The sequence below is a fragment of the Calonectris borealis genome, chromosome 15, assembly GCF_964195595.1.
Source record: "Calonectris borealis chromosome 15, bCalBor7.hap1.2, whole genome shotgun sequence".
In the NCBI taxonomy this organism is placed as follows: Eukaryota; Metazoa; Chordata; class Aves; order Procellariiformes; family Procellariidae; genus Calonectris; species Calonectris borealis.
Genome location: NC_134326.1, coordinates 22,966,551 through 22,980,708, shown reverse-complemented (window position 1 = coordinate 22,980,708; position 14,158 = coordinate 22,966,551). Strand labels below are relative to the sequence as shown.

Below are 14,158 nucleotides of genomic sequence, written 5' to 3'. Positions count from 1 at the left end.
GGCTCCAGGGTGCCAGGCGGGGGGACGAGACACCAAGGGCTGCTGGTGAGGGCAGCTCCACGGTTGCTGCTGTTGCTTGGGGCTTTTGGGTGGCTCTTGCCACTGGCCTTGTGCAGAGCTCCTCTCCTTCCCGCAGAGCCTGCAGTCGGATAAGGAAGCCTTGCAGGAGGGAAGAGGCGCAGCCATCAAATACCGCAGGACGCCGGATGGCTACATCCAGATAGGTACAGCAGGGTGGTAAACTGCCTATATCCTCCCCTGCAAGTGAATCGAGATCCTTAGTGCTGTTTGCTTGGCAAGGAGTAATTTCTGCTTGCCAGGAGCCAGGTTGGAACAGGATTTAATGGTCACTGTCTCCTCTCCTCCACTGCCCTCCCTCCCCTCTTAGACTAGGTGTCCTCTTCAGGTAGTTTTCAGTCCTACATTTCTGCCTGTCCCTGCTCAGAGCTGGGACCAAATTATTCAGATTATCCATTTGCCGAACCTAGTCTTAAAAACCTCCACTGTGGGCGATTTCATGCTGTCCCTCCACAGCCTGTCTCGGTACTCGGACCACTTGCGGCTTGGACTTTGTCTCCTGCCACCTGAGGTTGTTTTAGTGCTTGTCCTGCCCTTGGACAAGAACGAGTGATTGCAGCCTACAGGGACCCACTGGTGTGTGGTAAAGCCCTGGCGTCCCTGCTACGACTTCTTTTTTTTTTAAATAGACAAAAAAAAGAAAAATTCCCTGGCACGCATAGCTTTTTGCCATTTTAGCATTCCTCTGCATGCTGTCTGGTTTCTCCCAGTTGCATTTTCCAAAAGAATCACACCCAAAAATGGGACGCAGCAACAGGCTGAGACTTTGCTAGCGCTGTGGATGTGAGGCTTGCCTCCCTGGCGTGATCCTGAACCGACAGTTGGCTCTCACAGGACAGGGCTGCCCTCAGGCCACTCTGCCCCCCTTTCGCACGGCGATGTGTGGCCAAATACTCCCCGTTTTGTTTTGTTTAGCTGATTTTCTGTTCCCCTCAGTGTAGCATTTTGCACTGTATTGACGTCCACGCTGCTGGTTTCAGGCCGTCTCTCTCTCTCTCATGTCGGGCAGCTGCGGGCAAGGGGCTGCCGCGGCTGCTCGTGGTCCCCTCGGGGGGGCTGGCTGCCAGGGGCCTGTCCCCGCGTCACCCACGTGCTCTCCCCGCCAGGCTCCTTCTCCAAGGGCGTTGCGGAGGGCGAGGTGGACCCGTCCTTCGGGCCGCTGGAGGCCATCAGGCTGTCCATCCAGACCGACTCCCCAGTGTGGATCATCCTGAGCGAGGTAAGCCGGGCTTCGTCGGCAGCGGGACGGCTCTGCCCAGCGCGGGCGTGGGGCTCCCCGCCGCCTGCCCCGGCTTCCCTCTGAGCCCGGCCCTCCCTCCTTTCAGATTTTTATCAAAAAAGCGGAGTGACGCGGGCGTGAGTAGGGGTGGACACACGCGTGGATCCCCGGTCCTGCTCCCCGCCCTCCCGCTCCCTGCTCCCCGCGGCGCCTCGCCCGGGCGCATGGACAGCCACACCGGCGAGGCGCGGGCCCGGCTGCCGGGAGGCGGCACACGCCGACAGGCCTCGGCAAGCCGGCTGCCACGCCGGCACCACCATCCCTAGCCGGTGCTGCGGGGCCAGGACGTCGTCTGCTCCGGAAGAAGAGCAAAAAGCAAAAACCAATATCCCGTGCAGAGGGCTGGCTTTGCCCCCCTCGGCAGGGCGCGGGCGCTCCCTCGGCCGTCTCGGGCGCGTGGCTGCGGTCTGGGGCCGGGATGAGCTTCAGCAAGCGTGGGGACTGAAAGGGCAGGGCAATGACTGGCTGCATCTGGGGCGGGGGGACGGGGCCACGTTGAGCCCTGCCGGCCGACCCCGCAGGCGAGCCGGGACGGAGAGGGCCAGGGACCGAGGTCTGCCTCGCCTTCGCCCAGGCAATGGTCCTGGCCACAGCTGAGGATTAAGCGAGGGTGAAGACCGACCCTCCTTTGGCGGAGGAGGAATGAATCCGAAGGGGTTGGAGCTATGAGTATGGCAGGGAAAATAAAAAAAAAACCACCACACTGTGCCTGCCAGCATTGAACACAGCCCCTTAACTCACGGTGAAGTCTCCAGTGTCTTCATGCCTTGAGATTGAGTGCAGAAACCATCTTTTTAAATAACTATTTCAGTTATTGGTTGGTGTGAATTTTTTGGGGGAAGAAAAAAAAAAAGTAGCCCAGTTCAAAAATAGTAGGGATTAGTGTAAATCCCAATGTCTCTTCAGCTATACACTGGAATGCATTATACTACTTTAATGTGCTGTATTTTTTATTATTGGATACATTTGATTTTTCAAGTACATCTCTATATATAAATATATAAAATAATGTGCACTGTAATAAAAGCTAAATTTAAACCCTTGGTGCGGCGGTGAGAGTCACTCGCGGCAGGGAGGCCCGTGCTCCGGCTCTGCCTGCCCGTTCCCCTCCCCGGGACAAGTGGGCGTCCCTGGGGGCCAGGGACCAGCTGAATCCCCTACGCCCGGCATGGAGTCATTCCTCAGCGCTCACCGAAACCCAGTTCTCCCAAAGCGTTGCTCGTGCTGGGGGAAGCATTTAGAGCAGCCCCGTGGGAGACTGGTTATTTTTTGCCCCAGCACCACAGGAACCTTCACCAGTTATTAAAAAAAGAAAGGTTGGTTGGGTCTTTCCTCGGCAGGGAGCAAGGAAGGACTTGGGCACCCATACACGCCGGGGGTGCAATTGTGGAACAGTTGTCTTTCTTACAAAATATGTTGCTTTTTTTATACCCATGTACAGCTTAGCAAGGAGCTGCCTGCTTGATGCCTGCTTTAGTTACCTGCGAACCCCGAGTTTGCAGCGGAGGTTGAAATCCAGAGAAAGGGCAAAGTTCTACTGGTGGGTCAGTGATAAGCTAAGTCAACATCATTCAAGTCGATGCCAAACACAGACATTAGCATTTGGACTAGACTCAGGCTTTTTTCCCAAAATTTGGATAAAGTTTTAGACAAGTTTACCTATTCTTTCAAGTTAGTTTTAATGGCAGCAGCTTTTCCCATGCAACCCAGTCCCCTAACCCTCGGATGTTCTCACACCCAGTTCCAAAGCATCTTTGACAATCACAGGTGATTTCTACTGAGAAAAGGAATTTATTTTTTTGTATATCCATGGTGTGATCCTCCAACATAGAACATTACAGCAGTAAGGAGGAGGGACGATAGCGTACGGGTAGACCCGTGGACCACAAGGTAAAGCCAAAGGCATTAGAGGTTTTTCGAGCAAACAGCGCCACAAAACCGGGCAGCGAAGCCCATCGGCACGGGCCGAGGCCGGGCAGTATTTGCTTTCTGTAAGGGAAATGGTCTCTGAAGAGCGAAGCTTCGCGAGCAGAGGAGCGCCAGCATCCGCCTCGCTTCAAAGGTGGGCCCAGAGCTGGGGAGACAGTCACCAACCCCGCCGCACGAGTCCCTCCCCTCCGCCGAGGGCGAGCAGTGGTTTTGGGAGCGCCGCAGCCCCGCTCACCAGGCGCTGAGCAGCTGGAGGGGCCGTGCCAGCGCTGCCATCCATGGGGAGGAGCGGGGCAGCAGGAAGTGTGCCAGGAGCCCGGCCACCGCCAGCCCCAGCAGCAGCCAGAGCAGCCGGGCGCTGGTGTACAGCGGCCCCAGTCTGCGTGGGGAGAAAACCTGGTCAGACACCGCCGGGCGAGCCGGGGCACAAAGCGTGCTGGCCGGGGCTTGGCGTCCCCATCCTCCTCCGAGACTGTGCTGGGGAAGAGCCAGTGGGGCCACGAGTGGGGGCAGGAGGGGAGGAGAAGGGGGTGATGCAAACCTGCCTTCAGTCCCACCCACAGGGAGGAAACCTGCCCCAGGGGACGCATCCTGCACCCAGCCTCCCCGGGTTGGTTTGGGGTGCCCACAGCCCCCCAGGTACTAACCGTCCCTGCGCAGCCACGGTGTATCCCTGGAAATACTTGAAGCGGGTGTAGAGGTACAGCAGCCCACACGCCGCAGCCACACCTGCGGGGGAGAGGGGAGCCGAGTCCTGATGGGGCCTCGGTCCCCAGACACTGCCGGAGCTGCAGCCCAGCTCGGTCACCCACGCCCCCGCTTCCCCCTGCAGCTGGGGGCACGGCCACGGGAACCAAGCGCGGAGAAACTTGGCTTTAAAGCACTGTGGGAGTTTAAATGCGTTTTCTTCCTTCCCTTTTTGTGAGGGATGAACCTCTCTACCCCCCGAAGTTGCCCTGGGACTTGGGGTTGCAACACTCCCGCCCGTGGTCCCTCCTCGCATTTTCCCCGTGGCGGCAGCCAAATCCCCTAAACCTGCTTGGTACGGGACGGACAGTGGATGACTAGTTGTTTGGGTTATGGTTTCTAGTTCTGACATAGCGGTTTGGGCACCGTGTTGCAGCCCAGCTTCAGCCTGCACCTTCCCCGGCGCGGCGGGAAGCAGCAGCCTCCGAAGCAGAGAGCTACGCTGCTGCCGGCCCTGCCGCCGCCCTGGCACCACGCGCCAGCCGGGCCTTATCTGAGAGAAGCAGCCCGGGGCGAGAGCTGGGTGCTGGCGGAGGAGCGCGGGCTGCCGGTGCCACCAAACCTCTCCTCCGGGCCGGAGACCGGCCGGGCTGCTACCAGCAGCTTCATGCAGCTGGGGTTGGGGTGCTCCACGGTCCCGCCGGCCGAAGGGGAACGTTGCTTTCCCTGAGTAACAGCCTCACGGGTACAGCGAGGACGTGCCTGAGTCGCAACGGGATTTAAATCGGGTTCTTTTGGTTTAGAATAGACTAGACTAGGCTATTTCAGTTGGAAGGGAACTGCAAGGATCATCTTGTCCAACTGCCTGACCAACTCGGGGCTGACCGTGTGGCGCATGTGGTTTGGGTTGGGGTTCCCCCATCCCCCTTACCTTGATGGAAGAAGATTCCAGCAACCCAGAGGAGCGAGACGAAGATCGGGAAGTACTCTGAGCAATTTGCCCTGGTGAGAACCAGAGATGAGCATTAAAACCCCATCCTCACACCCAGAGCCCGGTTAACCAAGGCCAGAGGTGAGCTAGAAACACGAGTCAGAGCAAACAAAGGGCCGGCGGGAGGCGTTGCTCTGCTGTGCAGGGGAGAAAGGGCCTTTTCTGCGACCAAGGACGCCCAGTATCTGTGTTTTGGAGAAGAAAAGTACCCAAAGCCGCACAGCATTCACCTCATCCGCATTCACATGGACGCTGCAACCACGAGCCCTGGCCGAGATGGGGATTTGCCTTTGCTGGACCCTCGGCCCCGCGCACAGAGCCTTCACAGACATCTAGAGGAGCTACAGCTTAAAAGCTGCGAGGGGAGAGGTTCCTTGACATTATTTAAGGAGCGTTCTCTTCCCCTTGGGGGAGCACAGCTCAAATATGGGTGTCGTGCAAGTCATGCTCCAAGAAGGAGCCTTCTCCCAGATTTAATTCAGCAGAAGGTGATCAGATCTCCAGCCAGGTTTTCCTCCTTCCTTTTAGTGACAAAAATACAGATTTTCTGCAAGAAAGGACAGTGGGAGCTGTGCTATTAAAGACAATGGTTTTGTTTCTCGATTTCTCCGACATTTTACTGTTCCCTAAGCAATTTAATCTTAAATTTGGCCAAAAATTTACCAAGCCTTGGGGAACGGAGCCAGATTGGGAGCTGGAAAAAGTCTGAAGAACCTTATGCTGCAAATGAAGTTTGAGCCTCAGCGAGGGGAGGCTGCCAGGTTTCCACGAGTGAATAATAAATCAATACCTTTCTTCCCCTCTTTTTTTTTTTTTTAATATATCAAAAAAAATTATCCATTTGTATCCTTTTGTACAGGGAAAAGAATAAAGGGAGGAAGAAGCCCACAATGAAGAAATCCCTTCTCAAACTCAAGTTCCCTGAGGTCGCCTCCTCTGCAGAACATAGCGGAGGGCTTCCCGGTACGCCGCAGCCCCCAGCACGACTCGGTTAACGCACAGCCCAGTATTTAATTAAAAGCCTCATCAACAGCTACCCAGCTAGCAAAGGCTGATGCCTCCCATACAGGCTAACCTTTCACTGCATCGCAAAAGGACTGAAGCGGGTGTTTTTGTCACTCCACAAGTGTTTCTTGCATGCTGGCAAAGAAATGCAGCTGCTTTGTTCAGGATTTAGTGCCGTGCTCGAGCTACCCTTCAAACCAGCTCCGGCCAATTCCTTTCAATTGCTTATGAAACAGCACAACTGAGATAAAAGATGGAATCTGGTGCTTGCTGGAAGCCGAAGGGGTCTGTGAACGTTTCCAGTTTAGCTCCAGCATTGCTCTCTCCATAGGAACAGAGCAAAAAGAAACAGCCCTTGGCATGGGCCCGCGAGTGCCGACTTTCACAGTACAATGGCTTAAAAAAAGAAAAAATAAAAACGTCCTTGTAACTGGTTCTGCCAGCAAGGCCTTTTGCTTCAATTCAACAGCAAAAAAACTTACAAGCAAATATTAGGTTATTAATGTAGCTTCAGCTGCTCTCACAATTTGGAGCCAACATTAATGATTATAATGCATTAATGCTCAGCACCTCTGCCATACAGCCACTAATTTGTATTTTGGCTGCCTCTCACGATGCCAGAAGGAGAATTATCATGGATGGACAGAAACACTCCAGCCAGAGCAAAGTGCTCCAAATCAAAACTCAGACCTCTGCACGCAAAGCATTAAAAAAAAAAAAAATCTACTATCAGCAGCAGTAAGTGAAAAGGTGACTTGAGGGTGACTTCAGTCTTTCCTGGTAGTGACACTTGACTCAAGTCATATCTAGATTGAGTCATCACAAAAAAAATCAAAATCTTACTGAGCTCTGAAGATTCGCTCAAATTCAGGGTGACCTGTTGTCTCGGGAGGGGAGATCTTGTACTTCCGTCGGGCATAGATCACCTGCAGCGCAAAATAGGCTGAAAAAAGAACAACACAGGAACGGTAACAGTCCAGCAGCGTTTTATTTAGCCAAGTTTCTCTAGCTTGGAATCAAGCAAGCGGTTAGAGGAAAAGCGCTGATACTGTCTAGGTTCATAGTCAAGTGCTGCCACACATTACCTGGAATAAATGTGCTATTTATTTCAGGCTCGTACTTTAAATTCAGATTTGGTTATCCTAGCGAGCACGTGTACCGCAGAGCCGACGTGCTGGCTGGCGCTTTGCATAGCCTGACGCCCAGCACGCAGCGGCAGAGCCCTTGGTGCTGCTCCCCAAGAGATCAAACACACCAGGAAGGCCAGCAATGCACATTAAAACCTTGCTGAGACCACATCCCGTCACAGAATTGAGATTCTTTTTTTAATCTTGCGCTCTGTATTTAAAGCATTAGTAGACCCTCAGTCAGTCTGATGGGAATAACGTGTAACACCTCCCACTATACCCAGCGGGCACAAAGCTTTTCTACAAGGACAGCACCATGTCACAGAGCAGCATCCAAACTGTGAAGCACTGGGATATCATTAAGTCAATTAGAGATGCTCGTAATCATGGCAATACAAGGAAATGGGGAAGGGGGCGATTATTTCTTCCACTTCATTCCTGCAGGGTAGCCCCAAGGCTCGAGCAGTTCAAGGAGCAGGCATGCTGCCAATGACTGCCTGTGCCGAGTTTGGGCCGAGGTGCTAACTCTGGGTCTGCTACACCACTCCTTTGAACATTTGTGAGGGACATGGCAAGTCACTTCTTAATGCTGAAAACTTGTTAACATGAAGATTTGGACCGTTTCACTATTTGATGAAAGTTTTTACTCCCACAGGTGATTGCTGATGTTTCCAGTATTTATCTTTTGGGTGCACTACTATATTGTTGCCTTTATGGAAAAAGAGCATTTTCATATAAGAGAAAACTAAGTTACAAAAACAATTACTTTGGTGGCTGTGGCAGTGTGCTGCAAAGCGAGTCACTTGGATTAGCAAGTTCCTAACATAGCAAGGTTTCCAGAGCATCGAAGGGAGGGACAAGGAGCCAGGCTGCAAGGACTGCTTTGTGGACTGTCTTATTCTAACAAGATAAAAGCAGAACAGCCGGAGAGAGAAGGAAAGTAGGGACAGATGTTGCGAGATTAAAGACAAGACAGAACCACGCGTGCGTGCAGAAAAGCATTAAAAAATATGTAGAAGAAAAGGGAATTAGAAATGTAAATAATTGATGCTATGTGACCTGTGCATTACACAACATATTGTCCATTTAAATACCCAGAGGTTCATTTAAGAAAACACCCATGTGTTCTAGTGTCTTCCACACTGTGTGCAGTGACCCAGCTCTAAATGAGAGGTGCTGGGAGAGAAGGGTGGGGAGGAAGAAGTTTGCCTTTCCCCTCCCAGTTCCTGTGTAGCACGCTGATTCTGGTCAAGGGTGAGGATATCGTTCTGCCTCCGAGACGCGGCAGGATGCACACGGCATCTGTGGAAGCAGACAGCTAGGTCTGCGCTAGCGCACAGCTGGCCATTCAGCGGCAGCTGGCAGAGCTCTGGGAAAAAGATGATGAAAGATCCTGTTACCTCCTCTTCACATCAGATAAGCACATCCCTCCTACAACTATTGAATGCTCTCAGGGTCTCACCCCAGCCACCTCTCAAGAAATGGACCGAGCTAAAGTTACTGCATCATGCACAGCTCTGGCTTGTGGCATAAGCCTGACTGTGCTGGGCAACCGTCTTCATCCTGCTTGGTGCCATCTGCACCCTTCCTGATGTAGCAGTCTTGTGACTGACGAACACGGTAAGAACAATTTCAGACCCAACCTCTCCATCAACTCTATGCTTAACATCTTGCTTGTATACAGGGGCAAAGATTCAGACAAGTCCTGCAACACATCCCGTATGCTTAGGGATGGATAATGTATAAAACAACCTCCCAAGAGGAGCAAGAGCCTTTTGGAGGACGGCTAGCTGTCCTCCAAACCTGGTGTATGGGTGAAGCGTTAAGGATGAAGAATCACCCTCCAAAAGCACTTCTCAGAATGAGGTGTCGAAAAAACCCACACTGCACAAGACTTCTCAGCGTGGACTTTTAGGGAAAAGAGTTCAATCTACTCTGCAGAACCTTTCAAACTAGTTTTTTGTGATTCATATCTCGAGGTTGAACTCCTGTGTGGATTCCCACGTGGCTTACAGGGGCTGAGCTCTCCGTGCACTTTGCTCCTCAGTGGAAGTATCAGCCAGACCTTCATTCCCTATTTGATTATGTCCACAAACTTGTCAAACCATATTATAGCTGATACCTACCACATTTGAATGAACCTGGCAAACAAGCTCTGTGGGGACTGACAGACAGTGACATTGCATAAGCTTTATTTCCTTTGAAGCCATAATAAAAAGCGGAACAAAAAAAAAACACCAACCACGCAAAACCCCCCAAACAACTGTGGTAGCATTGTGCTGCTCTCTGGTACAGCATTCAACACAGGGCAGGGGCATGTATCCACAGAGCACGAAGCTCAGAGCTTTGCTAAACTGAGCATAACTAAATTAAAAAGGGGAAAGTTACTTGAAAGAATGCAGAAACTGTGGGCTCCCAGAAAATTAAGAAGAAAATAAAAATAAAAATCAACCAACCCTTTACTAAGCTCAGCCATTAAATTACATCTCCCACATGATGGAAGAGTATTTTACGTACAGCGCACGTCGGTGTTTCAGTGCTCTGCCTTCTCAGAACGAATCTCAGTCCTGTAACTCGCATACAGAATGCCCTTTCCCAAATATGCAAGAAAAGCTACTGCACAGCTCTGAGTCCAGGTGACATTAGCACACACGTTTCTTACCAGTAGAAAGGAAACACGTAGTATTTTGTAATTGCTCCTTGGCTTCTCACGCAGAGACAACAAAACGAGGTTACTTTGTCTGATCTAACGTAGATGAGAGGGTGCCAATGCTTGCGATTTATCTGCTGGCTTCACACCTATGTATGGTTTGCATAGCATGAAAGTAAAATGCCTGAGGCTGCAACCTTTAAAAAATACTTGAAGTTCTCATAAACAAAATATATTTGAGACAAAACTGCTATCTAGGAATTTGCTACTGAGGGTTTCCCAATGGAAAAGGCTTAGCAACATTTCCGTAACTCAATTTCAAGTTTTCTTCATGTCTTCTCTTTGCACACTGAACACTCCTCCATCCCCACTTAGTTTAATAACAAAAAAATTTGTAAGACAAAAGTATCTTCCATTTGTAGTTGCTGATATTTCTCTGTAAATTGTTACTGATAATTCAGAAATTTTGAACTCTATTCTTCAAGTAGCATCTTTGTCTTTTAAATAATATTATACTCAGAGATCTACCACCTGACGGCTAAAAATACATCAGATGTACTGCTCAGAGATTCACACCCATTTGTAAGCAAAGAGGTGCGATAGTCCTACAGTGAATTAATTCAGTAATAACCCCCCCCCCACAAACCTTCCCTCAGAACTGTGAAGGTTTCAATAAAATGGGGGCTCTGTCCCCACCCCGGGCAGGGGCAGCGTCCCCTTCTGCGACCCTCCCGAAGCCCAGAGCGCCCACAATTAAACACAAGAGGTGGACAGAGCTTGGCAACACTACTGCTTCCTTCGAGGTGGTGTGAACCAAAGGCATCTATTTAAATTACGAGAAGTCGCCGAGTTTCTTTGAAGATGTCTGCGTCCACTTCTGACCAGAAGGGCTTGCATTAGCTTCCACATTACTCTGTGCTGTCAACTCACCTTGTCATCTGCCCCATGCAGCTAAGCTATATGAATGGAACACACAACGATATTGGTGACAGAGGAGAAATACATGCATTTATGATGCTCTTTTCTATATACATACGATGTATGTTTGTACACTGACCTCTTCATCAGTGTATTTATTAGCCTGCCTTATTTTGGCTACCTCCAGCCACTCTAAGTTACAAATGACCTGCTAACATTCAATCACAGAAAATATTTTACTTTAAAGACATTCTATTGTTGAAATTGTTTTAAGTTTAAAAGTAAAACTTGAAATTTCATTTCCTTCTAGGATGCTGGCTTTGAGGTTTGCGGATCATTTTATCCCTATTAAACAATGAGGATGTCACTTCCACCATGAATGGCCAAACATTGGCATCGTCTTACCATGTTGGAAAACAGAACTTTCACTCCACAGAGACTCCAAGCAAAGTACAGGAACCAAGTTCCAAAAGTTGAATATAATTAGCTTAACACTACCTAGCACTACATAACGGACATTTACCTTGCTCCAGGACTCCCAAAACTGTGACAGTGGCCAGCAGGTCTATCTGGTTTCTCATGTTGCTGACTGTGGACCCAAAGCCCAGCCAGGTGCGACGAGTACCGCTGCTCCCCCACCCTGCCACTACTGCACGCTCTGCCAGGCAGCCTTCTTATTGCTCCGCAGCAACACGTGTTTCCTCCACCACACGTTAACTCTCCCCACGCCACACAATTTTCCAAAACAGCCAGCCATCAGAAAATGTCTATTCGAGACAAGTGCCTTCTGCTGAACTACAGAACAGCAAAGTTTTGCATGCGCAAACTGAGAAATTCTTGCAGTTGTATTTACAGATTTTGTACCATGATTGAATTATATATTGCCGGCAATTGAAAGATGATGGGAATTTTTCCAGCCCATTTATCGGTAGTTTTAATCAGCTCTAAAGCATCTAAATCATGTGCGAGGTTGTAAAAATTAACAAGCATTTACAAATTAATGACGTGACCTTCTGCTCTTACTCCAGGTAGTGGAGTTGACCGCATGAAAGATTTCTAGACTTCAGCTGGCATAACTTAATTCTGTTAACTGGATTCTGAATTTTGAAAAAGCATTCAGATATTTTATCCTATTAATTAATACTGTAAGTTTACTAAATAAGAGTACGGTCCTTTTCTAGTGCTTGGTCACTTTTTGTAGTTTTCTGGTGTTTTTAAAATTCTGCAGTACAAACCTTTTCCTGGCTATCATACAAAATAAAAGTTCTCAGTTCAGAATGGACAGCAGCATAGGATGTAGAAACACGTGGACCCTCAGAGATGTTACACTGACATCAGAATTATAACTGTGAAATGTAAAGTTTGAAAAACAGCAGTATTTTAGCCCTGAATAACTTTTCTCCCCAGTCCACAAAAGCAAAATATGCATCAGTTCAAGAAGTTATAAAGTTGCTCCAAAACACAGGATATGGATAAAAGACTAGTGACTTTAAAGATTTTAAAACCAAAAAGGAGAAAAAAAGGTATCATTCATTATCAACTAAGGTTAATTTTGGCACGGAGAGTAGAAAGGATATGGTTGAGCTATTGCATTTTTGCAGTGTCACACGCAAAACCTCAGCACAGAATTTGTGCACAATACCAACAAGAAGTGACCAGACCTACAGTCCCTCCCGAGTGGGACACAGCAAGTTCATTCTTCTGGTTTGGATCTTCGTCACCTCAAAACCCCATGGTGACAGCTTATCAAATTGAACACTTCATTCAAATGTACAATTGTACATTTTTTTGTAAAACATGCATGTAGAATAGCAAAACTGCTCCCTTTCTCTGCAAAACACTCATAGGACATGACTTTTGACACTCCAGGCTGCTAGCAGACCCAGACTGAAATAGAAATAAAACAATTAACCTTAACAGAATCTATTGGTGACCCAAGATTTCATCTGGGGTGTCTAATGTAGAAGTCAGAGAGGAAACGTCACCAGCAGTCTACTTCTGCTTACACCATTTCAACAAACAATTCAGGCTTTAGAGAACACTTCCCATACAGAGCTACATCAGCCTCAGGAAAAACACCAACATCAAGCCAGGGGAAAAAAAAAGAAACCACACAAACCCAAACAGTTTCTGAGCAGAGGTTGGTCACAAGCTGCCACCGATTCCTTAAAACCTTTGGAAAAACGTGCATGTGCACATCACTTCAGCGGGGGACAGTTGGGAAATTTCTGTTTTACTCAACACTAAATACAATGCAGCACTTTTAATGGGACAATAAAGCAAAAGTTAATGAAGTAATAACTTCACAGTTCCCCACAGGCTAGAAGCAGCTCATCCTGGCGTTGTTATTTACTATCACATTTGGTTCTTTCTAAGCTTCTGAAGTTACAGGTCCCCTCCTCCCCCCAAACACAACTCAAAAGTTGTCGAGCAGGAATACACTGAAAATACACTCAGGTATGTCAGGATGCACTTCGTGAGGAAATCTGAAGGCTCTGAGCTGGGGCCTTAAACACAATAGCTAAGACAACACCAACTTCAATGCTTGGAGAATGATCCTTCAATGTCTGAAGCTGATTAAAATTCTTATTACATAGGGGGATGCTTGAAATTACAGTCACAGGTAAATTGAATACAGCCTTAGCAAGAAACGCATGAGTCACACTTTGCAAATTCTTCTTTATCGCTACTGCTAAATCTGTGGTTGGAGAGATCCGAGATGCTAGTTTAGAACTTATGACTAGATATCATCAGTTAAAAGGCGTACTTGACAAACAGGAAATACTACACAAATAACTGAATTCTTGGGTCTGCTGCAAGTGGTATGATTCACCAAGAGAACTGCTTTGAAATGTTCAATTCGGAGTAATTCATCAAGTAATAACATGTTAACAAGAACATATTAACATCAAACACACAGCACTAAAGCTAGGCTCCTTTGGGCGCCGATGGAGCCACAGATCATTGCTTCACTTCTCTTCTAACCAACATCCATTCAGTGCCCATCTGAAGAGGCACAACAATCCAGCAGGGTCTGAAAGACCTATTTGGCCGTTATTTTGCACAGCCTCTTCAACCCACCAGCTTAGGCACCTTACCAGCTTTATGCCAAAACCTTCATGCAACTTGCTACCAGTGTTTTGTTCCTTGTTCAGAAACATTAGCTCATGCTTGCAGTACGTGTTCCTCATTTCTCAGTTTGCTTTTTTTGTGCAATCTGCCTACGTCAAACAACCAACAATCTTTGTCTTTTTACAAGTCTCAAGGAACCCAATTTGAACCTCTTTTGAGGTTTGATGTTATTTTGGGGGAATCTGAGCATATTTTTGGAACTCTACAATTTGCACCTGTGAGGTCTCGGTAGTTACTAACATCTTTTTCACTAGTACCAACCACCTCTGCAGTCATATTTCCTAGCTTAAGGCCTACAACTGCATTAAAAAAAAAAAGTCCAGAAGCAGCAGGTGTAGCATAAGGCCTTGTTTTCAAAGGAA

The 14,158-nt window shown here is 48.6% G+C and overlaps 2 protein-coding genes across 6 annotated transcripts in view; one reads left to right on the top strand and one right to left on the bottom strand.

Moving 5' to 3' along the window:
- The window catches only part of MGAT4B (alpha-1,3-mannosyl-glycoprotein 4-beta-N-acetylglucosaminyltransferase B), a 52,101-nt gene extending 49,706 nt beyond the window's left edge, over positions 1–2,395 (top strand). For 2 of the 5 annotated variants that reach the window (XM_075164740.1, XM_075164744.1), the window contains 3 exons: positions 137–224; positions 1,088–1,297; positions 1,404–2,395. In XM_075164740.1, the coding sequence (XP_075020841.1) occupies positions 137–224; positions 1,088–1,297; positions 1,404–1,438 (333 nt within the window). In that variant the 3' untranslated portion in view covers positions 1,439–2,395. The other 3 variants (XM_075164741.1, XM_075164743.1, XM_075164742.1) reach the window with 3 other exon arrangements.
- A 733-nt stretch (positions 2,396–3,128) lies between these two features.
- On the bottom strand, positions 3,129–14,147 carry LTC4S (leukotriene C4 synthase). The gene is made up of 5 exons (XM_075164745.1): positions 11,188–14,147; positions 6,813–6,912; positions 4,905–4,975; positions 3,934–4,015; positions 3,129–3,665 (listed from the first exon to the last, which is right to left on the bottom strand). The coding sequence occupies exons 1-5, from the start codon at positions 11,243–11,245 to the stop codon at positions 3,518–3,520; spliced, it is 459 nt and encodes a 152-aa protein (XP_075020846.1). The 5' UTR covers positions 11,246–14,147; the 3' UTR covers positions 3,129–3,517.
- Between the last annotated feature and the right edge of the window lie 11 nt (positions 14,148–14,158).

Excerpts from the sequence above, each read along its gene's own strand:
- LTC4S (XM_075164745.1), bottom strand. The coding sequence starts at position 11,245 with ATGAGAAACCAGATAGACCTGCTGGCCACTGTCACAGTTTTGGGAGTC. Across the intron at positions 6,913-11,187 it reads TTTGGGAGTCCTGGAGCAAG|CCTATTTTGCGCTGCAGGTG; the intron begins GTAAATGTCCGT and ends TTCTTTTTTCAG. Across the intron at positions 4,016-4,904 it reads TGGAATCTTCTTCCATCAAG|GTGTGGCTGCGGCGTGTGGG; the intron begins GTAAGGGGGATG and ends TCTCCCCCGCAG.